Source organism: Ranitomeya variabilis, chromosome 1, assembly GCF_051348905.1.
Source record: "Ranitomeya variabilis isolate aRanVar5 chromosome 1, aRanVar5.hap1, whole genome shotgun sequence".
NCBI classification, from domain to species: domain Eukaryota; kingdom Metazoa; phylum Chordata; class Amphibia; order Anura; family Dendrobatidae; genus Ranitomeya; species Ranitomeya variabilis.
In genome coordinates, this window is record NC_135232.1 from 255,921,122 (window position 1) to 255,945,883 (window position 24,762).

General features: G+C 41.3%; 1 protein-coding gene across 16 annotated transcripts in view; it reads left to right on the forward strand.

The window, feature by feature from the left end:
* Positions 1–24,762, forward strand: part of FBRSL1 (fibrosin like 1) — a 796,611-nt gene that overhangs the window by 563,089 nt on the left and 208,760 nt on the right. The window contains exon 1 of one of the 16 annotated variants that reach the window (XM_077293360.1): positions 3,695–3,832. The exons of the other annotated variants lie outside the window; for them this stretch is intronic. Coding sequence (XP_077149475.1) covers positions 3,809–3,832 — 24 coding nt within the window. The 5' untranslated portion in view covers positions 3,695–3,808. Of the gene's footprint in view, positions 1–3,694; positions 3,833–24,762 lie in introns of those variants that run through there. 16 annotated transcript variants of the gene reach the window in all.

Consider the following 24,762-nt stretch of genomic DNA (forward strand, 5'->3'; position numbering starts at 1 on the left):
ATGAACATGTATGCTCAGCAGGATCACGCCCTGCATGCCAGGCTTATAGGAGAGTGAGCGAATTCATTGTGTTCTGTCACAACACGGACCCGGCAATTGTATGGTGTTTGTAAGATGCTCTGACAAACAAAAATTAACTGTGCAGAAATCCACATGTCTATTCAGCCACCGACTGTGGCCCATCCAATAGATCGAGAAGGCTTACAGACAGTTTTAGGTTATTCTCTTATACTAAGTCGGTAAACACACCAAAAATGTAACACTTATGGCCCTGCCTCATTCAGATGCCCGTGTTGCACATAGTTCTTGTATGAGGGTTTTTCACAGATACAACATGTACCCATGTTTTTCTGTAAGCAAGGATGAAAAGGGCTAATACAAGTCCAAGGGTCCATGAAATACACGTACAGCACACGAATGGCATCCATGCACCAACCGTGTGCTGTCAAAGTAGAAGAGAAGCTGTGTAATTTATTTCTTTATCCATCTGAAAAACACGGGAAACACCCTGATGATTAGCAAGACTCTTGGATGACACACTTATGCATAACACTGATAACAATCTGATGATGATCTACTGCTGATAAAACAGTGATTGTATAAAAGCATCACTAAGCCGCCCAGTAAGTGATATATCGCTGAAATCAGGTTTTCTGACCCTACATTCTGCTACTCTGATTAAGTAGCAGCAACTTGGTGACAGATTTCCTGTAATGCATTTCAAAGATAAGTATATTCTGTACACCAGACCCCACACTTGATGGCGTACATAATACTTTGACAGCTATGTCAGAGTTTTCCAGAGGAAAAAGTTCTTATTTTGAGAATAGTAGTTTAGACTTCCCATTGGCCAACCCCATGTCCAGCGTGAGCGCACAGAGATCATTTCTCCTCCCTAGCAATGGGCTTTTGACGGGACATACTCTTGAAATCACATGAACATTTTATGAAGCATTTACACAAATCACGTATTTCACTAGTGATCTAGAGAACCATCTACAGTAGTTGGTACAACATGGTATGTGTAACAGTGTTTTTCTTTTAAAAGCCTGATTTAGTATTTCCTGGTGGATGATGCACTTCAACCATGTGAAATGTCTGTGGGACTAGATTATCCCTAAAATCCATTCAATGATGCAAAGCCTGGGCCTAAATATACTATTACTGAGATGCTAAGTATGTACTATGAAATGTTTTATGTATACAGCAGACTCCCTGAAACAAGCTATTGTAGGATCATTTTGTCCTTTGCAGAACAAATATTTCCCATTATTAAATCTAGTTTAGCTTGGAGCCATTTGGCTGACAGTTTTCCCTTAGTGAGCGTTTGAAATGTCCTCTCTTAAGTCTGCTTTCACTTCCCGTTTCACCTTGTCTGTACAGTTCCCTTAGGCCCTTTATGGATAACCATAAATTCCGACGAGAACTTTTCAATTCTTTTTATCCTTGCTTAATATCCTGCTCTGTTACCGTTCTCCAGGGAACTTCTCTGGAGACCTATTTCAGGCTGATTACAAGGTACTGCATACTATGAGGAACTGCATAGCAGGAAATGCCATTAATTCAGCACACCTGTAAATCATATTAAAGCCACAGCAAGAGCGAAATGCAAAATTAGCATATTGTTGTGGACAGCGTGGAGATCAGATGAGGACACCATTGAGCTTTGCAGTTGTTTTTTTTTTTTAATCGTTATTGCTTATAAAAAAAGAAAAAAATGATTGGATCTTACATAAGAGGCTGAATGAATATTGACCACTAGTGGCATGCATTCTTATGTGGGATGCAATTGAAAAGATTTTACACAATCTGCAAGGCTATGTTTAGACGGGCCCCAAAATGTTTACACCAGTCATGTCTATATCTTTGTGTGCTTAACCCCTTAGTGACCGGGTAATGATTCACCAAAAGCAAATTATTATTAATGAAATCACTGAACAAAACACTATACCAATAGGATTAAAGTAAAACTCAACTTTTAATAGTATAGAGGTCTGCTGTTCGGCTTATGGTAAGGAAGTGAGATGTCATAGAAAGTATTGACATCTCACAAAAGTGAGATGTCATAGAAGTATTTTCAAAAACAAATATTGTACATGAAAAATAAGAGGGGGACAACAAGTGCAATAAACAGGGAATGAAGGCTCAGGTGACAGACCACGTATTCCCAGTTATAATGGGGAGTCTAATGGTAAAATGATGTAGATGCAAAAGATTGATGATAATAAAAATGTTAATTGCACCTATTCCCAAGTATATTGCACTGTACAAAATTATAAAGTCGGGTCTTGAATGAAAAGTGTGCTGTCACCCTGTTTAACTGCAGACTTGTGAATCCTCCCACCACACGCAGAGTGACTGCAGACTTTTCTAGACTGGACAACCCCTTTAATGCTCACTATGGTTCACAAGTGGAAACAACTGGAGTATGAAAGGGAGTTATCTGGACCCAGCCTACTGGTCTTGGTTTACAGTTGTTTTGTATCTTCTCGTACAAATTACCCAGATTTGTAAGCATGTGCTCTAAATGGAGTGGGAAATAAAATATCAGTCCAGCAAGCATCTCATGGTAGAAAGGTCAGTTGTATTGATTGTAGAAATGGGTGGAGAAGGCTTCATCCCAGCCTTGGAGACTTGGAACAACTCAGTAAAGACAAGTCAACGATCTCACAAGAATATTGGCAGATACTTGCCTTTATTTCTTTTCGTCCCCAAGGTCTTTGAATAAAGGCCAGTAATAAAATCTCCAGGAAGGGTAAGACGAGCGTTTGGTCTTCTGAAGTGGAGATGGATGATCTGAAAATTGAGCACCTATGCTGCACCACAAAGTGTTACTGACAGCGACATGCCATCATCTATTGCTAAAAAGCAATTTCACAGGAAACCTATGTAACAGCATCATTGTGCGCAAATGGATTTTCATTATGCTGTGTGAGAGTTCATTCCCAAGCTTGATAATGATTTTCTGACTCCGTTAAGTCCTATTTCCAGCTGTTCCTAATTTGAGAATTGTTTTATTACAGATTTTTCATAATCACCTTGACTTATTCTTCAGTTTCCTAATTACAGAGAAGGCTGATTCCTACAGATAGAAGCCTGTTTCATTGCCATATTCTGAGCCTCATTGTATAACAGGCCGGATGTTATTCTGCTAGAGCAGTGGGCTTGCCTTACACAGTTACTTACCAGTGAGATTTCCACAGTCTAATATATAAATAAAGATATGCAGCATAATACAATTGCTGTCTTCCCCTGATGCCATGGTCTATGACCATGCCTTCCTGTGACTAGTGACTGGACTAAACCTTAACCTCCCGTGCCCTCTGTCGTAGATTACTATTGCCCTTTTCCTTATTGTCAGAAACTAAAACAAATGCAAACACTTTCTGTGATAAATCTGCCTAGTTATACTGCATTTCCTGCTAACCATCTCATCAGATAAAGACTCAATGTGTGCGAAGGGGATTTTTTTTATATTTATGTATCTGTGGCACTGAGGTGAACTGTTGGTAAATGAGTAAGAATATGCGTCTTGTGTCTGCCATGTGAAATACCTAATCTTCCTCATTTTACCAAGAAATGGTTAACATCAGCCCGATCACAAAAGAACCGCATATTAGTCAGCCTGAAAGTGATTGAGGAGGGCAGAAATGATTCAGTTTATGAGGAAGTCGGTGAAAAGATAATAGACTGTGTAAGGCAGAGGTCTTCTCGCTGCTGCCTATGGTCACTATGTCGTAGTTTTGGGCACACATTGTATGATAATCTGCGGTAACCTTTGGATATCTTGCGAGCCCCCTGGTGAGGGATGTCAGTGCAGAGCATGGCTGTGGTAAGTCTGGCAACACTGGTCACATACAGTTATACTGTTGCTTTAGCCCTAGCTGCAATATGACAGATTTCTTTTTTTTTTTTTTTCCAGCAGGTATATAAGTTGCACACAAAATACTAAACCTAAACTATGCAATAAAATAAGACATGGTGTAAGATGTATATTTTGTGTTCTTTTGGCACACTTTGTAGTAGTCGGGACTTATTATTTACTGATATGTTTTATGCTTTTGGATGGTTCCTTAAACATTCTCCTTAGATGTGAAAATGTAACTGGTTTCTTTGGGTTTTGTTGAAGGATGTAAAACCACTTATCACTGCATTTTTCTCCTATTTGTAATGTGCGAAGTGTCTTAGGCTACGTTCACATTTGCGTTGTGTGCCACTGCGTCGGCGCCGCAGCGCACAACGCAAACAAAAACGCGGCAAAACGCACGCTAAAACGCTGCGTTTTGCGCCGCATGCGTTCTTTTTGGCCGAAAGTTGGACGCAAAAAAAATGCAACTTGAAGCGTTTCTTGCGTCCAACGCTTGCGGCCATGCGGCGCAAAACGCAGCACAACGCATGTCCATGCGCCCCCATGTTAAATATAGGGGCACATGATGCATGCGGTGACGCTGCAGCGCTGACCGCAAATGTGAACGTAGCCTTATATAGTTACTTCTGCAGTCGTAAGGTATGTGAATATAACAAATTTATAATAAATGACATTTTTGCACTTTGCAATGGTTAACATTGGTAAAGCATCATTCTGCAGCATTGCTCTCATCTGCCCTGTGTGGAATGACTGCCTGCTAGATGGGACAGGTGGCGAGGCTAGCTGCCAACATCTAGCGGGGATCAGTCAAGTCTCCAGTTGTAACTTGCAGGATTTGTGCATGATACCTGCCTGGTGTAGCCAGTTGCCTCTGCAACTGTGCTGCCCAGCATTTAGCAGTGCCTCTCCATGCCCAATGTCATATTCCTTACTAAGGAGATCTCAAAAGATGTATTACTTTTATTAGAGGTTTTCTCCTAGGAAATGGAACTCCTGTTACTCCAACAGGCTACATGTTCAAGATTGGCATATGAAACACCAGCCTTGATAAATTTGCCCCTACACATTTTTTTTCTACCATTTTGTTGCTGGCTAAATTATTTCGGTAGTCCTGAGGACTCTTGGCCAATTGCATGTTCCAGAGCTCCCATAATGAAAGATTAATGATCAGGATGAATTAATATCTTGGTTAGCTTTACAACCTTGTGCATTTCTACCTTGCAATTATTAACATAACAAAATATTTTTTTTTTCCGTAGTTTGCGACTTGTTCATTTTTTTCTATAGGCATTAGCCTATAGTCCCATTTCCACCAGCCATCTGTCGGCACTAAATGAGCCTCAGTCAGCTACTTGTTTAATGATCGATGGTCATTCCCTCTTTACACAGACAGACCGCACATCAGATGGGTGCTAAATGGCCTTCAATGCGCATAGGCTCTTATGGTTCTTGGATCAAAATTGGACGATTTTTCATACACTTGTGTGAACCTGGCCTTACACATTGCCTTAGAAACATCCATTTTTTTTTTACTCAAAGCTGGCATTCTTGGAATATCAGGATTATCACCATACATAAAATATTGCTCGGTGTATGACTTCAAGCTAATATGTATTTCCAGTTCAGTGACTTAGAGTTATAGAGTCATCACTTAGGTTTGTTTTGCATCCAATGTTAATCATATGTATGCTTTAACGAGCTTTTTTATACGTTGTGGACAATTAAATATTCTGCAGACACCCAACAACATTACTGCTCATAAGCCTTCAATTCAGCATGCAGAAGCACCATGATCTGCAGAATGATTTAGCATGTACAACATATGCCAGTATAAAAAAACTGTAAAAATGTAGGTATACTCTGACATTTTTCTGCACAGTGGCGCCATTTTCTGTGCAGGGAGCAGTATCACAAAATCATTCATGTGAATAGTGTCGTGCTGCAGTTATAGCAAGAAGAAAGGTAGTTGTAATATGTTAATTGGCATAACTTCATAGTTGCCATTGCAGTCTAATAAACTGGCTCTAACTAAATTTATTGTATAACTACAAAACAAATGTTATACATTACAATTGACAAAGCGAAGTGCTTGTGCAGCCAGAAGTCCCATCTGTCTCTTGCAGCAAGATCGAAGTTATGCAAAAAAAAAAGTCAATCAAAATATATTTTAATTTTATAAATGTTTATGAAAAATTAAAATATATTTTAGCCATTTGAGATATTACTGTGGGTGAGGCCTGCACATACTTTCCACTTTCTTGATGTTTATCAATAAACCGCATGAATAATTAGTTGTCTTAAAAAAAAATCTACTTTTTCTTCATAAAGCAACACACAGGCAGTATTGAAACCGAATAATATCTAATCCATCAATATGTTAAGAGTGTAAGGACTTAGTTTTTTTAAATTAGAAATGTGTTGGGCTTCTGACCCACTTGCAGACACAATTTACCCCTTTCTTAAACTGGAACTGCACTTTCAACAAACTTATGCATAAATCAGTAGTACAGGTGATTATAGGAAACTTTGTAATGTATCTTGTCAGAGAAATTTGCTATCAGCTACTTCTCCCCTTTGTCTACTGAACATGTATTCTCTATGAAGAAACAACTCAGATCATCTTGCTTTGACCAGACAGACTGTACGTTCACTATGTTGTCATAGGACACAGCCCATTATACTTTATGGAGAGGGAAAGAGTGAACAGGCAGAGGGAGACAGATCATGCTGAGGTTTCTAACAAGTCTTTTACTTCACCCCATAGTTGAATTCAAATCCAGACAGCTCAGCTCTGCTGTATAATGTCCTCCATGCAGATGCAGCTTATGTTTTTCAAGTCAGTGTTATTTTGTGAATGGGGGTGAATATGCCTTGGGACCTGTTCAGATCTTACATTTTGTGCATTTAGTGTGTATGAGCGGAAAGCTCACTATTCATAGAGCTTATTTGTCAGATGAAGAATAAATGTGTATTCTTTTAGCCATTCTAAGTATGGAATCATGTAGTAGACTATGCGTTTACATCCCACGAAGTTCAATAAAAAAAGCATATTCTCTAAACATTGCAGCCATCCATTAGTGATGGATGCAACACTGCATGACATCCTGCACACGATACAATACACTTTTACATCATGAGTAGTGATGAGCGAGTATACTCGTTGCTCGGGTGATCTCCGAGTATTTGTTAGTGTTCACAGATTAAGTTTTCATCGCTGTAGCTGAATGATTTACAGCTACTAGCCAGCTTGATTACATGTGAGGATTCCCTAGCAACCAGGCAACCCCAACATGTACTCAGCCTGGCTAATAGCTTTAAATCATTCAGCTGAGGGGATGAAAACTTAATCTCCGAACACTAACATATACTCGGAGATCACCCGAGTGTGCTCGGAAAAACCTGAGCAACGAGTACACTCGCTCATCACTAATCATGAGTTGTTCAGTAGCCGTTTATGACATATACGTTGGATACTTCTGGATTGCCCATTCCTTCTAAAGGTAACTGCATAGTAAGCAGCTTGCAGGAGATTGTGCATCCGTGGGGTTCTAACAAGCTGTCAGACTCAGCCCAAATGCCTACAAAGAAGGTGGCTTCCTGATCGCTGGGTACACAACGTTGAACCAGCGTTATGTTTGCAGATTAGGAAGCACTGATGATCATTCCTCCTCCGGACCCAACAGTTATATCATTGCTGGGTGTAGGGAGGGTACCAGCCTCAGTCACAGAGAAAATCCGCAATTATTGTAATGTATTAACATGTTCTAATGCCGCCAACGATCTTTTAAGATGATATGGGTGGCACGTGTGCAAAATAATGTCCAATATATAAAAATCCTTTGTGGTTGTAAAAGAAAAAACACAATTGTGAAAAATAGACAGATTTCATATTTTTCTTTACATTTCCCTGATATCGGCAAAAAAAAGGTATATAAAAATTACGGTACATAAAATTAAGCCCCATGTATTACGAAAAAAAGGCATAAACTATTTTACTATCCAAGTGAGAGCATAGTTTAGAGCTGTTAAAAGTACATGTACAATAAAACCCGAAAGTGTGTCTTCTCAGGAATGGGGGAAAATGGCCCGTTCCTGGCCTTGGTTAAACATTATAGTCAATGAGCAACCAATGCCACTGTTGGACATCTGTTTTCTCCATTTGCTTACTATGTGTTGGGAGTTGTTCTCTGCATGTGCATTAAACACTCTAATGGATTAGTGGGTATGGTGAATTATTTACTGCATTTTGGGAATCAATGTTAACTGCGTAAGAATATATCTTTTATCTGGAAAAAAAAAAACATGAAAATTCCCTTGACTCGTCCTGTATGATCTCTTCTCTGTGATCTCTTACCGTAATTTATACATATTTTTTTTCACATGAAGCCATCTGATGTTGTTTCAGTCAAACCGACGCTAGTTTCAGTCTCAGAAGACGCTTGTGAGTCACACCGAAATTACCGAGATGTGGGTACAATTCAGTCATTTCATTTGTGGGATTTCACCTTGGGTGAAAGAGAGAAAAGGAAATCAGTCCAAGTTTTCCTCTCATTTCTCAGTCACGAAAAAGAAAAGTCTGCCCTGCCCATACTGGTGTTTAGAGTCTGCTGACTCTACTTTATGTTGTCCTTCATAGGCCAAATGGAATACACCTAGACACACACACACAAGAAAAATAACCCTAAATCTCCCAATCCCCAAAATAAGTTAATTGAGACCCTTAATCTATAACCAGTTAAAAATGAGCATCTGTAGATAACGAGTCTGTGGATGATTCTGTTCTTCCTTGTCAGGAGTAAAGGTACCTTCACACTGAACAACTTAACAACGATAACGATAGCGATCCGTGACATTGCAGCGTCCTGAATAGCGATATCGTTGTGTTTGACACGCAGCAGCGATCAGGATCCTGCTGTGATATCGTTGGTCGGAGCTAGAAGGCCAGCACCTTATTTCGTCGCTGGATCACCAGCTGACATCGCTGAGTCAGCGTGTGTGACGCGGATTCAGCGATGTCTTCACTGGTAACCAGGGTAAACATCGGGTTACTAAGCGCAGGGCCGCACTTAGTAACCCGATATTTACCCTGGTTACCATTGTAAATGTAAAAAAAAACAAACACTACATACTTACATTCCGGTGTCTGTCGCGTCCCCCGGCGTCCGCTTCCCTGCACCCTATTTACCCTGGTTACCCCGGGGCTTCGGCATCGTTGGTCGCTGGAGAGCTGTCTGTGTGACAGCTCTCCAGCGACCACACAACGACGAAACAGCGACGCTGCAGCGATCGGCATCGTTGTCTATATCGCTGCAGCGTCGCTTAATGTGACGGTACCTAAAGACATCTTTTTCTATTTCCCCATAATATCCTGGTCTCATCTAGTTACACATTACACTTGTTCAACAGCCACCCTTTATGTATCCATGCGTTTGTTCCCCTATGCCATGCTGCGGGCTAGACCATACATGGCCATCAAAGAGCGGGTAAGACCACCACTACCTTTTATTCTGCACCAAGCATGGCTCCCATGTAGTCCTCTGCTGTGTATCCTCCACTGCTCATCACTAGTATCAGTCAGACTAATTGTTCATGGGCAGTTATTTTGATGTCCCAACCAACATTGACGTGTAGCGAGGCTCATCATAATATTTGAATTAGTGACATCAATTTTCAATGCAGACAGAAAGATCAGATAGGTAAAGTCCATCGCTTTCTATCCTTGACAGTATCACTCTGTTGTGGATGGATCAGGCCTCACAGACATTAAATTACTAGTGGTTTCAGTTAAAAACCGCAGAACATCCAAAAAATTATGTATTGCTTCACCGTCTAAGATTTTGAACCACTGTTTTCAGTGGGGAGTAGGGTTTATTTTTTTTTTTCTTCACTCAATGCCTTCTTCCTATATTCTAATGGGAAAAATCAAATCCGTTCATCCTGGTTCACAAATGGAAGCTCCATATTTCCTCACACACTGCAGCACCTGTGAGACTGTCGGACATCTTGTGAAGGTCGCTGTGCTCATTTATTCAGAATGGGATAAAATCAAAGACCGAAATCCCCTTATCTTCTGCCGCTGATTAATTGCCTCATTCAGGTTTGACTTTATTGCAGTTAAACATTAATTCAGCAGGACCTAATACGGAATTCTGTTATGATCTTGCTTTTGCATTAATGATGTTGCTGCATCATTTTTGTTTAATAAAGGGATGTGATTACTAATAATATAGCATTCTCCAAACCTACTGCTCGAATGTTATTGTTTACTAGATGGTAACAGACCAAGAGACGCCATTTGTCATAGCTGGGACTTGTTTTGTGAAGAATTCTTTGTATTTTCCTAAACTATTCCCAGATATGGGAGAAATATGAAGAATAGAAGTGATGTCTTCCAACGCAAATCATTGCTTGTAGCTGACATTGGTGATTATTGCTACAAATAATTCATCACTCATATCCCTGAGAAAAGATACAAAGTGGTTCATTGCCTGTGATAGTCACCGATAGACAGTCACCGAAAAATATCCAAATAAAAAAAAATTACTGTTACACTCGACCTTCAAGTGAGATTGAGATATTAAAAGTAATTTACTTCAAAGTCACACATTAACAATACATCAAATCTTTCTGCAAACGCAGAACTAAAGAGACCCACAGGCATTATTCCCATGTTGTTCCAGTGATGATTATTGTATAAGGCTCATTCACGTATGTCTCATTTCCCACTAGTTAGTGGATGTTGTCTAAATCGTGCGTATCCTGTTAGCTAAGCATGCTATGAAATAGATACATAAATATTGGATAGATGCATCGATATGGGATAGATGCAAAGATATTACATTGATAGATGGATACATAAATGTATACTTGGTTAAATACATAGATATGGGATAGATGCGTAGAGATGGGATAAATACCAGATAGAGAGAAAAAGTAGCATGCAAAGCACTGTGATCACCAAAATATATACCTATTGAACTATATGAAATCTCCAACCTGGTATGGAGTAGCTTGTGAAGTATTATTGATAACTGGTGGGTTTGCAAAGGACACGGCCCTATTGTGGGCTACTGTGTGTGTGTTTTCTGTATTATATGTTGTTTTAAATGTTTTTAAAGGGAATCTATCACCCCAAAATTCACCTATAAGCTAAGGCCACCTCCATCAGGGGCTTATCTACAGCATTCTGTAATGCAGTAGATAAGCCTCAGATGTACCTTAAAGATAAGAAAAACAAATTAGATTATACTCACCCAGGGGCGGTCTGGTCCGATGGGCGTCGCAGTCCGGGTCCGGCACCTCCCATCTTCATACGATGACGTCCTCTTCTTTTCTTCCTGCCGCGGCTCCTGCGCAGGTGTACTTTATCTGCCCTGTTGAGGGCAGTACTTTGCTCTGCCCTCAACTCGACGGATTGTGACGGGAGATGAAAGACGGAAGTGTGAAAGAGGCCTAATGGGAGATCTCTGTTGGTGGTGCCTTCCAGTTTTTCTTCCGTGTGAGATAGGATAGATAGAGCATACATACTTAGATACGTAGTTGAATACATAGATGCATGCATAGATGCATACTGTGAGGCAGTGACAGGTATTATATGAGAGGGTCGCTATGTATCTCCCAGGATGCGCATAGAAGACTACTAAATCCTCTAGAGTGCATTGCAGTCACAGGCATAGCTGTGGCTGCAGTGCAAAATAAAACTAAGGGTACCGTCACACAGTGCCATTTTCATCGCTACGACGGCACGATCCGTGACGTCGCAGCGTCGTATGATTATCGCTCCAGCGTCGTAGACTGCGGTCACACTTTGCAATCACGGCGCTGGAGCGATGCCGAAGTCCCCGGGTAACCAGGGTAAACATCGGGTTACTAAGCGCAGGGCCGCGCTTAGTAACCCGATGTTTACCGTGGTTACCAGCGTAAACGTAAAAAAAACAAACCGTACATACTTACATTCCGGTGTCTGTCCTCCGGCGTTCTGCTTCTCTGCACTGTGTAAGCACCATAGCCGGAAAGCAGAGCGGTGACGTCACCGCTGTGCTCGCTTTCCGGCCGGCAGGCGCTCACAGTGCAGAGAAGCTGAGACGCCGGAGGACAGACACCGGAATGTAAGTATGTACTGTTTGTTTTTTTTACGTTTACGCTGGTAACCACGGTAAACATCGGGTTACTAAGCGCGGCCCTGCGCTTAGTTACCCGATGTTTACCCTGGTTACAAGCGAACACATCGCTGGATCGGTGTCACACACAACGATCCAGCGATGACAGCGGGAGATCCAGCGACGAAAGAAAGTTCCAAACGATCTGCTACGACGTACGATTCTCAGCAGGGTCCCTGATCGCTGCTGCGTGTCAGACACTGCGATATCGTAACGATATCGCTAGAACGTCACGAATCGTACCGTCGTAGCGATGAAAATGGCACTGTGTGACGGTACCCTAAGTGTGGACCTGGTGAAGTTATTTGACCAAGGCAATATTTACGAAAACCCGTTAAGGGCTTTTGTTTTTGGAGCGAACTACAGGATGGTAGTGGGGCAGTTCACTCCCTCCAGGCCGGGTTTTACAAGTGGCCCATGGCCACAGATTCCTTTTGGAAACCCTGCAGTAAAGGGTTTGGGTGTGTTAGTGCCAAGAGCAGCGAATGTCTGGCACCCCACAGCGCGATACGGTGGTGCAGTCGCTCTTGGCAACCGGTCTCGGATACGGACTGTTGTGACGTTACTCTCAATATTCTGCACAATGCTATTAATATAAAGAATAGGGCCTAAGGTGTATTCATCCTCATGTTGTGCAGCTGTAAAGGACAGCCATTATGTTTGTTAGTCAGCGGTGGTTTAATAGCCTGTTTACACAAACCATCCCTGCTTCAGATGTGCACTGAACGATCTGTTCTAAATCAATAGCTTATCCTTGTCAATACTGTGCTATTCTGACATTTTCAAGTCTGTCAGTGGCTTCTTCTGAAATTTACTGTATAATCACTATTTTCAAATAGAGATAACCTTGCCTTTGAACAAGAACATAGCTCAGGAAAGTGAGCAGAGACTAGAAGAGCTGCTCTGGAAGCAGATGAGGGAACAGGAGCTTGTGATTTTGCAGGACTGAACACAGCAACTCTGGGTTAGGAGCTGACAAGGAGGGAGAGACAAGTATCTCTCGACTGTATAAAAATGAATGGACTGGAAGGAGGTCATCGGGATCTCATGAGTTAACTCCTCAGCCTGGAATGTATTCTCTGCGCATACTTAGGGTGGTCGGTCTCCTTGGCAACACGCTGTAAGATAATGACAGCAAATGGAAAAAATCAAGTCAACTGAAAACTTTCTTATTTTCATTCCATCTTGCTATCCCAGTTTCATAACATGAGAATAACCCTTTAAGATAGTGATATTAAGTGGTGAACCTTGATTGCTTTCTTGAAAAGGCATTGGTGAACACAGATGAAAAGTATGTATTTAATATCTCAACCTTCTCTTTATCATCTACAAATATATTCCTATGGACATCTTTTAGGGAACTGATACTATTCTTTTTTCTTTTTGGATTTAATGTATTTATAGAGCTTTTTGTATTTATTTCCTTTAATGCATCCAATGTTGGGCCTCCATCATTATCTTATAATTACATTTATATAAGATATGTGTTTGTTACCCTACTTTCCACTGTTGATTTATGTTTCTCTCGCACTACACTCCTGAGAACCCTTTTGTAATGCCCTGGAAATCGCAGAAACACAAACAAACAAGGGCAGTGCAACTGGCAAATCTGCTCCCCAACAATAGGATCTGTCCCAGAGCCCGCACATCATCACTGTGCTGAAAAAATGTGCAACCCACTTAATAACACTTATTAAAGAATAGGCTTTGTGGAACGTTTCACACTAATTAGAAGGTTTGCTTTGTTGTGGCTTCATTTTGTTGGATTCTTTTCATTAATTGTCTGTTCCTTGGTGTTTAAATATGGCTTCTAGTCCATGAGTACTTCATACTATTGTTTAAACCCTGTGAACAAATTCCTAGCTTTAAGAAAGCTGCCTTTTCAGTTCAGGGAATGTCAAGCCCCTGCACCCTTTGTACCAGTGCCCCCTTTCAACACATCTGTGCTGTTAGGGTATGTGCACACGTTGCGGATTTCTTGCAGAAATTTCCTGAAGAAAACCGGAAATTTTCTGCAAGAAATCCGCATTTTTTTTTTTGCGTTTTTTTTCCATTTTTTTCGCGTTTTTTTAGCATTCTGCAAGCGTAATTAGCTTGCAGAATGCTAAAGTTTTCCAAGCGATCTGTAGCATCGCTTGGAAAACTGACTGACAGGTTGGTCACACTTGTCAAACATACTGTTTGACAAGTGTGACCAACTTTTTACTATAGATGCAGCTTATGCAGCATCTATAGTAAAAGATGGAATGTTTAAAAATAATTAAAAAAATTAAAAAAAAGGTTATACTCACCCAGACATCTCCTCACCGGCGTCCGTTCCTCTTCCTATAGCTGGTCTGTGCGCACAGGACCTTCCGTGACGTCACGGTCACGTGAGCGGTCACATGACCGCTCACGACCAATCACAGGACAGTGACGTCATCGGCAAGGTCCTCCACCGCACACCAGCTACAGGAACCGAAGCGACAGCGTGCAGTGGAGGCGGGAAGACATCGAGGGTGAGTATAGGACTGTTTTTTATTTTAATTCTTATTTTTTTACCAATTATATGGTGCCCAGTGCGTGGAGGAGAGTCTCCTCTCCTCCACCCTGGGTACCAACCGCACATAATCTGCTTACTTCCCGCATCGTGGGCACAGCCCCGTGCGGGAAGTAAGCAGATCAATGGACCCCTAGGTGTGCGGAATCCCCTGCAATTCCGCATTTTAATGAACATGTTGCTTTTTTTTCCGCGATGCGATTTTTTCGCGGAAAAAAAGGCTACATTTGCACAAAAAATGCGGAATGCACTGAAAATAATGGGAGGCATATGTAAGCGTTTTTTTCGCGTTTTTATCACGTTTTTATAGCGAAAAAACGCGAAAAAAACGCGAAAAATACTTAACGTGTGCACATGGCCTTAGAGATGAAAACCATGTATTCTCACACATAATAGTGCGCAAGTCCTTAGTGCAGCTCAACTTTTGGAGGTTCTTTCCAGCCAATTCTCTGGTGCCATCATCAGGATGAAGACACCAGTTATATCTCCTATGGTTTTTTTATTTGAGCCAAGTAGACCAATTCAGTCTGTACTTCTCTTCTACTGATGTACTGGGTGACTAACTATAGAACAATGTTACTAAACAAAAAGGTAAAAAGCAAAGGTGGTGCTCAACTTAAGCTTTCATTATTACTTCAAGGGAAAAAATGTATACATCGCTGGATCTCAGGGGGTGAGTATATAACTATTTGTTATTTTAATTATTTTTTTTTAACAGGGATATGGTGCCCACACTGCTAAATACTGCGTGGGCTGTGTTATACACCGCGTGGCTGCTGTATACTACATGGGCAGTGTTATATACTCCGTGGGCTGTGTGATATACTGCGTGGGCTATGCTATATACTACGTGGGCTGTTATATACTGCGTGGGCTGTGTTATATACTGCGTGGGCTGTGTTATATACTGCGTGGGCTGTGTTATATACTGCATGGGCAGTGTTATATACTGCGTGGGCAGTGTTATATAGTGCGTGGGCTGTGTTATATACTGCGTGGGCTATGCTATATACTACGTGGGCTGTTATATACTGCGTGGGCTGTGTTATATACTGCGTGGGCTGTGTTATATACTGCGTGGGCTGTGTTATATACTGCGTGGGCTGTGTTATACAGTGCGTGGGCTGTGTTATATAGTACGTGGGCTGTGTTATATAGTACGTGGGCTGTGTTATATAGTATGTGGGCTGTGTTATATACTCCGTGGGCTGTGTGATATACTGCGTGGCCTGTGTTATATACTACGTGACCTGTGTTATATACTGCGTGGCTGCTATATACCGCGTGGCCTTTGTTATATACTGTTGGGGCTGTGTTATATACTGCGTGGCCACTGTTATAAACTGCGTGGCCTGTATTAACGCATCGGGTATTCTACAATATGTATGTATGTATGTATATAGCAGCCACATAGTATATAGCACAGGCCACGTAATATTTGCTATATACTACGTGGCCTGTGCTATATACTATGTGGCTGCTATATACATACATACATACATATTCTAGAATACCCGATGCGTTAGAATCGGGCCACTATCTAGTAATAAATAATAATAATAATAATAATAATACAACCTTTCAGAGATTTGGCTATTTATTCTTTGAAGTTTATCTGCAGATAGGCCCATTGCTGGTCAATAGGATTTGCTGCTACACAAAACATTTTTCCAACCCTGACAAGTGTAATTAAAGAAATTACATTTTCTATATTCCATGTATAACTGGGTTTATGTTCTGTAAATATAGAGCATATGATCGGGGGTCTCCTGCTTACTTTCTGTAAGTAAGATCAGAGAGCTACTGCGAACAGAAGCTCTTGCTTTGGCAAAACCCAAGTCATCCAAGCATTTCCCACATTTGAATAGCTGGCATTTAATACTATACTTCTGAAGATGGACCTCCCAAAACCAATCAGGAAATTACTGATTACCAATCATGGCGGGACTGGATAACTATTTGTGTATGCGAGACCTCACAAGTCATAATATTCATAAGTAGTTCAGCTTTGATCGCTACATACACATACTGATAGAGAGAGACATGTATAGTCACCCAAAATGCAATGGAAAATTAAAGACTGCTATGGTTGGATACATGTAATCAGGGAAGAGAAGTTCTGTGCCAACATAAGCTTCTGTTAGAGGAGTCTGGAGGATAGAGTTGTCCAAGCAGGAGTACTCAGCCTAACCGATTGTTCTAGTGTATGAGGAGTCAAGCGAGTAACTTGGAGCCAAACAATTGTTAACTCAACTTCTATCTAATGTATATGGGGAGCCTAAGTTCTTAGTAGCCTTTTTTGGGCAAAGTACTGGCGCATTGGGGAAAACCTACTGTAGCTCCAGCTCTTGCAGTGTTTGTCTTATAGCCTGGCTGGGACAATATGTCATGGAGTCGACTGGTTTGGACTTTGCAGGAGGATTAGCTCTACTGGCAATGCCCTGGTGTATCACTCCTCTGAGCACATCTTTATACAGTTCCGTGCTGCAGTACATCCCACCTCTTAGCCCTTCTATACTCAGTCCCACACTGCAGGGCATTGTTCATCTCTGCCTTTCTATATAGAGTCCAGTCATACAAGTACATCTCTCCTTCCAGCTCCTGTATACACAGTCCAATCCTACAGGACATTACTTCCCTCAACATATCTATATATATAATTGTCTAAGGGTTTTTCTGTCTGTCTGTCTGTCCTGGAAATCCCGCGTCTCTGATTGGTCGAGGCCGCCTGGGCCTCGACCAATCAGCGATGGGCACAGTATCGACGTAGATGTCATAATGGTTGCCATGGCGACGATGATGTCATAAAGGTTGCCTTGACCAATCAGCGACGGGCACAGTCTGCCGCGAATTCTGGAATCATCATTGTCCATATACTACGGGGACATGCATATTCTAGAATACCCGATGCGTTAGAATCAGGCCACCATCTAGCATGTATGTATATATATATATATATATATATATATATATATATATATATATATATATATATATATATATGGAAAAAAGTGAGCCGAAACGTCGCGCAGTGATGTGGGTTGATTAAAACTTCACCTTTTTTTACCTGAAATCTTTGGAGTGCTGCCTTATTTTTTGCTATCTGGTGTGTGTATATATATATAAATATATAATATTATACATTTCTGCAGTTCATCACTCCTCTCAGATCATATAGGTAAATGCAATAGAAGTATGTGTTAAAGGAAAAGATTTTATCGTGAACAACTTCTTTAATTGTGAACACTTTACTTTTATTACCTTATAAGATTTTTAGGCTTTTTAGCCTTTGCTTTCTATTGAATCTGTATTTCGGGCTGTGTGTGCACTCAGACAGGAACTACAGTGGCTTGCGAAAGTATTCACCCCATTAGCTTTTTACCTATTTTGTTACATTAGAACGTGTTTAAATATTTTTGTAATACGATTTGTGTGTGATGCATAAGCACTAAACTAAGTTGGTGAAGTGAAGTGAAAAAAATATAGACATACATTTATGGGAACAAATACCTTTATACTCGAGTATAAGCCGAGACCCCTAATTTTGCCACAAAAACCTGGGAAAACTTAATGACTCGAGTATAAGCCTAGGGTGGAAAATGCAGCAGCTACTGGTAATTTTAAAAAATAAAATAGATACCAATAAAAGTAAAATTAATTGAGATATCAGTATGTTGTGTTTTTGAATATCCATATTGAATCAGGAGCCCCATATAACGCTTCATACAGTTTATGATGGGCCCCATAAGATGCTCCATATTAAAATATGCCCCATATAATGCTGCACAAATGTTGATTATGACCCCATTAGATGCTCCATACAGACATTTGCCCCATACAATGCTGCACAAATGTTGATTATGGTTCCATAAGATGCTCCATACAGACATTTGCCCCATATAGTGCTGCACAAATGCTGATTATGGCCCCATAAGATGCTCCATAGAGATATTTGCCCCATAGAGATATTTGCCCCCATATAATGCTGCACATGGCCGCATAAGATGCTCCATACAGATATTTGCCCCATATAATGCTGCACATGGCCCCATACAGATATTTGCCCCATATAATGCTGCACATGGCCCCATAAGATGCTCCATACAGATATTTGCTCCATATAATGCTGCACATGGCCCCATACAGATATTTGCCCCATATAATGCTGCACATGGCCCCATACAGATATTTGCCCCATATAATGCTGCACATGGCCCCATACAGACATTTGCCCCATATAGTGCTGCACAAATGCTGATTATGGCCCCATAAGATGCTCCATAGAGATATTTGCCCCATATAATGCTGCACATGGCCCCATAAGGTGTTCCATACAGATATTTGCCCCATATAATGCTGCACATGGCCCCATAAGATGCTCCATGCAGATATTGCCACCTATAATGCTGCACATGGCCCCATACAGATATTTGCCCCATATAACGCTGCACATGGCCCCATAAGATGCTCCATACAGATATTTGCCCCACATGCTTTTGCTGCGATTAACAAAAAAATGACATACCTCTCAGGCCCCAGGCACTTGCTATATTCACCGGTCCGCCTTCCACCGACCGCCGCCGCTGTGTCTTCCCCATCCTCTGCACTGATGTTCAGGCAGAGGGTTGCGCACACTAATCGCGTCACCGTGCCATCTGACCTGAGCGTCACTGCAAAGGATGGGGAAGACGCAGCGGCGGCCGTCAATGGAACGGGGAGCAGGTGAATATCGCGCACTGCATTATACTCACCTGCTCCTGGCGCGATGCAGTCCCTGGATCTCCGGCGCCGTCAGCTTCTTTCTGTATTGAGCGGTCACATGGTACCGCTCATTACAGTAATGAATATGCGGCTCCACCCCTATGGGAGTCCATATTCATTACTGTAATGAGCGGTACAATGTGACCGCTCACTACAGGAAGAAGCTGCCGGCGCCGGAGAACCAGGGATGTGCAGGGACCGCGCCAGGAGCAGGTGAGTATGATTAGACAGCTGCCGCTCCCCCTCCCCTGCCGACCCCTGGGAATGACTTGAGTATAAGCCGAGAGGGGCACTTTCAGCCTAAAAAAATGGGCTGAAATTCTCGGCTTATACTCGAGTATATACGGTAGCTAAAAATTGGCATGTGGATATGTATTCACCCCTTTTGCCATGAAGCTCCTAAAAATATCTGATGCATGCAATTACCTTCATAAATCACATGTTAGTGAAAGGAAGTCCCCCTGTGTGCAATCTAAGTGTCAGTATATACACACCTTTTCTGAAAGGGCTCAGAGGCTTCACCACTAACCAAACAACACCATGAAGACCATGGAGATCTCTAAACAAGTTAGAGACAAAGTTGTTGAGAAATACAAGTCAGGGATGTAATATATATATATATATATATGTATATATATATATTTATATATGTATATATATATATATATATATATATATATATATATATATATATATATATATATATATATATATATAAAAATGTCTCAATCTCAGAGGATCCTCCGGAGCACCATGAAATCCATGATCATCAAATGGAAAAAGCATGGTACCACAACAAACCTTCCAAGAGAGGGCCGCCCACCAAACTTTAAGCCCGGGCAAGGACGCTATTAATCAGAGGGGCAGCACAGAGACCAAAGGTAACCCTGAAGGAGCTGCCGATTTCTTAAGCAGAGGCAGGAGTATCCATTAAAATAACCACAGTAAGCTGCACACTCCATAGAGGAGGCCTTTATGGAAGACTGGGCAGAAAATAAAATACTTTATTTACACACAAAAATTGTAAGGCTCGTTTTGAGTTTGCAAAAGACACGCAGGGGCACTCTCCAAATTTATGGAGGAAGGGGTTGTGGTCAAAATTGAACTCTTTGGCCATGAAGGTAAATGCTATGTCTTGCACCAAACCAACACATCTCATCACCCCAAGAACACCATGGGGGTGGCAGCAGCATGCTGTGGGGATGTTTTTTGGCAACACAGACAGGGAATATGGTGCTAGTCGAGGAGAAGATGGATGGTGCAAAATACACGGACATTCTTAAGCAAAACCTGTTTGTCAGTTATTTGAGACTGGGATGGAGGTTCACCTTCGAACAAGACAATGACCCAAAGCAGAGGTGTCAAACTGCATTCCTCGAGGGCCGCCAACAGGTCATGTTTTCAGGATTTCCTTGTATTGCACAGGTGATAATTTAATCACCTGCACAGAATGATTCCAGCACCTTGTGGAATGCTAAGGAAATCCTGAAAACATGACCTGTTGGCGGCCCTCGAGGAGTGCAGTTTGACACCTCTGACCCAAAGCATACTGCTAAAGAAACACTCGAGTGGTTTAACCCCTTCACGACATGCCCCGTACTAGTACGGCGCATGTCGTGTCTCCCCCTTTGATGAGGGCTCCGGCGCTGAACCCACATCAAAGTCGCGACATGTCAGCTGTTATGTACAGCTGACATGTGCGCGCAATAGCGGCGGGTGAAATCGCGATCCACCTGCCACTGTTAACCTGTTAAAAGCCGCTGTCAAATGCTGACAGCGGCATTTAACCGGCGCTTCCGGCCGCGCGGCCTGATGTGAGCACATCGCCAACCCATGTCACATGATCGGGGGTCAGCGATGTGTCAGGTCCTTGAGACCTCTCTGGTTACTGATGCCAGCCTGCTGTGCGCGCCACCCTGTGGTGGGCGCTCATAGCAAGCCTGCAATTCAGCTACATAGCAGCGATCATCAGATCTGAGCCGATCGAGTTGTGCCAGCTTCTAGTCTCCCATAGAGGCTATTGAAGCATGCTAAAAGTTTAAAAAAAAAAAAAGTTGTAAAAATATGAAAAAAAAAAAAAAAAGTTTAAATCACCCCCTTTCGCCTCATCCAAAATAAAACAATAAAAAAAATCAAACCTACACATATTTGGTATCGCCGCGTTCAGAATCGCCCGATCTATCAATAAAAAAAAGCATAAACCTGATCGCTAAACAGCGTAGCGAGAAAAAAATTTGAAACGCCAGAATTACGTTTTTTTGGTCGCTGCGATATTGCATTAAAATGCAATAACGGGCGATCAAAAGAACGTATCTGCACAAAATCATTAAAAACGTCAGCTCTGCAAGCAAAAAAATAAGCCCTCACCCGACCCCAGATCACAAAAATTGGAGACACTATGGGTATCGGAAAATGGCACAATTACACTATGGGTATTGGAAAATGGCGCAATTTTTTGTTTTGTAGCAAACTTTTTTTCACCACTTAGATAAAAAAAAATAACCTAGACATATTAGGTGTCTATGAACTCGTAATAACCTGGAGAATCATAATGGCAGGTCAGTTTTAGCATTTAGTGAACCTAGCAAAAAAGCCAAACAAAAAACAAGTGTGGGATTGCACTTTTTTTTTGCAATTTCACCACACTTGGATTTTTTTTCCCGTTTTCTAGTACAAGACATGGTAAAACCAATGGTGTCGTTCAAAAGTACAACTCGTCCCGCAAAAAATAAGCCCTCACATGACCATATTGACGGAAAAATAAAAAAATTATGGCTCTGGGAAGGAGGGGAACGAAAAAGGGCCGCGGCGTGAAGGGGTTAAGGGGAAATGTGTAGATGTTTTGGAGTGGCCTAGTCAAAGCCAAGACCTTAATCCAGTTGAGAATCTGTGGTAAGACTTTGACGATTGCTGTTCACCAGAGGAAACCATCTAATGTGAAGGAGATGGAGCAGTTTTGCCACGAGGAATGGGCAAAATTCCCAGTGGCAAGATGTAGCAATCTCAGAGACTTATCCAAAGTGACTTGCAGCTGTAATTGCTGGAAAAGCAGGCTCTACAAAGTACTGACTTTTGGGGGGTGAATAGTTAAGCACACTGAAGTTTACAATTGCTTTGTCCTTTTGTCCTTTTTGTTTGCTTAACGATAAAAAGAAAATCAAATGTTCACAGCTGTAGGCATGTTCTTTACATGAACTGGTTCAAACCCTAAACAAAAAAAATTAAAAGTGAAAATCCAAGTTGTGAGGTAGCAAAACCCAAAAAATGCCAAGGAGGTGGGAGGGGGTGATTACATTCACAAGCCACTGTATGCACTGCTGTCTTCTTAGCTGCCCATCTGTTGGAGGTCTATTATGGGATGACATTGTGGGGGTCTTGATGCCTGGAACCCCATTAATTTCCTGGTAATGCAAGTACTTGCTAGATACAAATAAAAAATCAAGAAAAAAATGTTACTGTTTAATATCTAATCAAAGAAAAAGTGATCCAAATTTTGCTTCCTTGTTTTCAGAAAGCAGTTCATTTTGGGACCACCGTTGACAATTATACAATTTTCAAATAATCTGTTAGGATGGAGCAAAATCACTCTCTGGTAGAAACTAAGTGGCAGAATTTTGAGTATTCAGGGTGTGTAGGTTATAATATGCATAATATAAGAAAATGACATAAAGTAACTTAATTTTGTTTTTATCACGCATCAATTTTATTTGCAGATGTGTTGGTACTCAACGTAGAAAAATCTTACAAGGGTTCTGTGAAAGTTTTATAAAAAGGTAGATTTTTGCTTTAAGGATTCCAAAGAAATGGGAAGATTATTTCAAGACCTGTATGGGGAGTGAAGCTTTCTTTGAGAGCCTTGTGCATTCCTATACACATGGTATAGTTTTTTTTTGCTTTTGAAGTTAGCCTTGCAGCTGGGTTATGCTCAATAATGAAGCGACCCTGCCAATCAATGCACTCTGTTTTATATTACTTATTACTAAATTGAAAAGGGTGTTTTACAACTTCAATAAAGAGCTGATACGGCATGAGGTACATTTTTTATACAACTCTATGAACTTTGTCATTGAAAACATTATAGCCTTGAATGTGAGAGCACAGAGGAAAGCAATATAATTTGATTACCTATATTAATCAAGTAGAGTACAACATATAAAGCCAGTAATGCGAATGTCTGACTGGAGCCAGATAACCGTCTTGTGCATCTTAGTAAGATTTATTTTCAGTTATATAATTCATTTGACATGAACGGATCACCATAATTGCTGTTGCCATGCTTCTTTTTTCCTTTTAAAGGAACTGTCTGCTGGTACTAAAGCGTTGCTGACTTTAAATTAAAAACAAAGATTTGCGCGTAGTAAATGTTCTGGATTTTCAATAAATGTTTAAGTTGGCAGCGTAATTGTGCCTTAAGTGTTGTAGATGGAGAGAGGCATTCTTGGGAATATTTAGGGAACAGCGGAGAAATTTACATTTACTAACTCCCTTTTACTATTTTTTCCCTAAACCTATGTAAAGATTAATGTAGTGTAGGTGCATTACTCACTCATCGCCGCGATTTCTGGTATCCAGCACCATTCTTGTTCTCTTTACATGAATCAATCACATGATAGGAATTCAGAGTCTCTGGATCACAGTGTGCTCTATGGCCCCAATTCATCTAGACTGGTGTGATTCACACTGGCCTTGATAAGGTAGCGTGCTTAAGCCAGATGCTCCTGATTCATTAACAGAGACCTCTTAAGGCCAGTCTTACACGTCCAGATAATTCCGGTACCGGAAAAATCGGTACCGGAGTTGTCCGTGTGCTCACGTGGCACATCAGTGTGTCACACGGACCGTGCAGGAGACAGCGCTACAGTAAGCGCTGTCCCCAGCATGTGGTGCTGAAGCCGCCATTCATTCCTTCTCCCCAGCAGCGTTCGCTGGAGAGAAGGAATGAAAAATCATGTTTTTTGTGTGTTTTTTGGTTTTTAAAATAAAGTTCCCTGTCACCGCCCGCCTCCCACCCCCTGTGCGCCCGCCCGCTGGCATTAAAATACTCACCCAGCTCCCGCGATGCTTCCTCTCAGCGCCGCAGCTTGTCCTGTATGAGCGGTCACGTGGTGCCGCTCATTACAGTGATGAATATGCAGCTCCACCTCCCGTAGGGAGCTTTAATTAATCAGACCCTAAGTGTCAGCCAGAAGTCTCTAACAATATACAGGTGCTTCTCACAAAATTAGAAGATCATTAAAAAGTTAATTTATTTCAGTTCTTCAATACAAAAAGTGAAACTCATATATTATATAGAGTCATTACAAACAGAGTGATCTATTTCAAGTGTTTATTTCTGTTAATGTTGATGATTATGTCTTACAGCCAATGAAAACCTAAAAGTCATTATCTCAGTAAATTAGAATACTTTATAACACCAGCTCAAAAATGTATTTTAA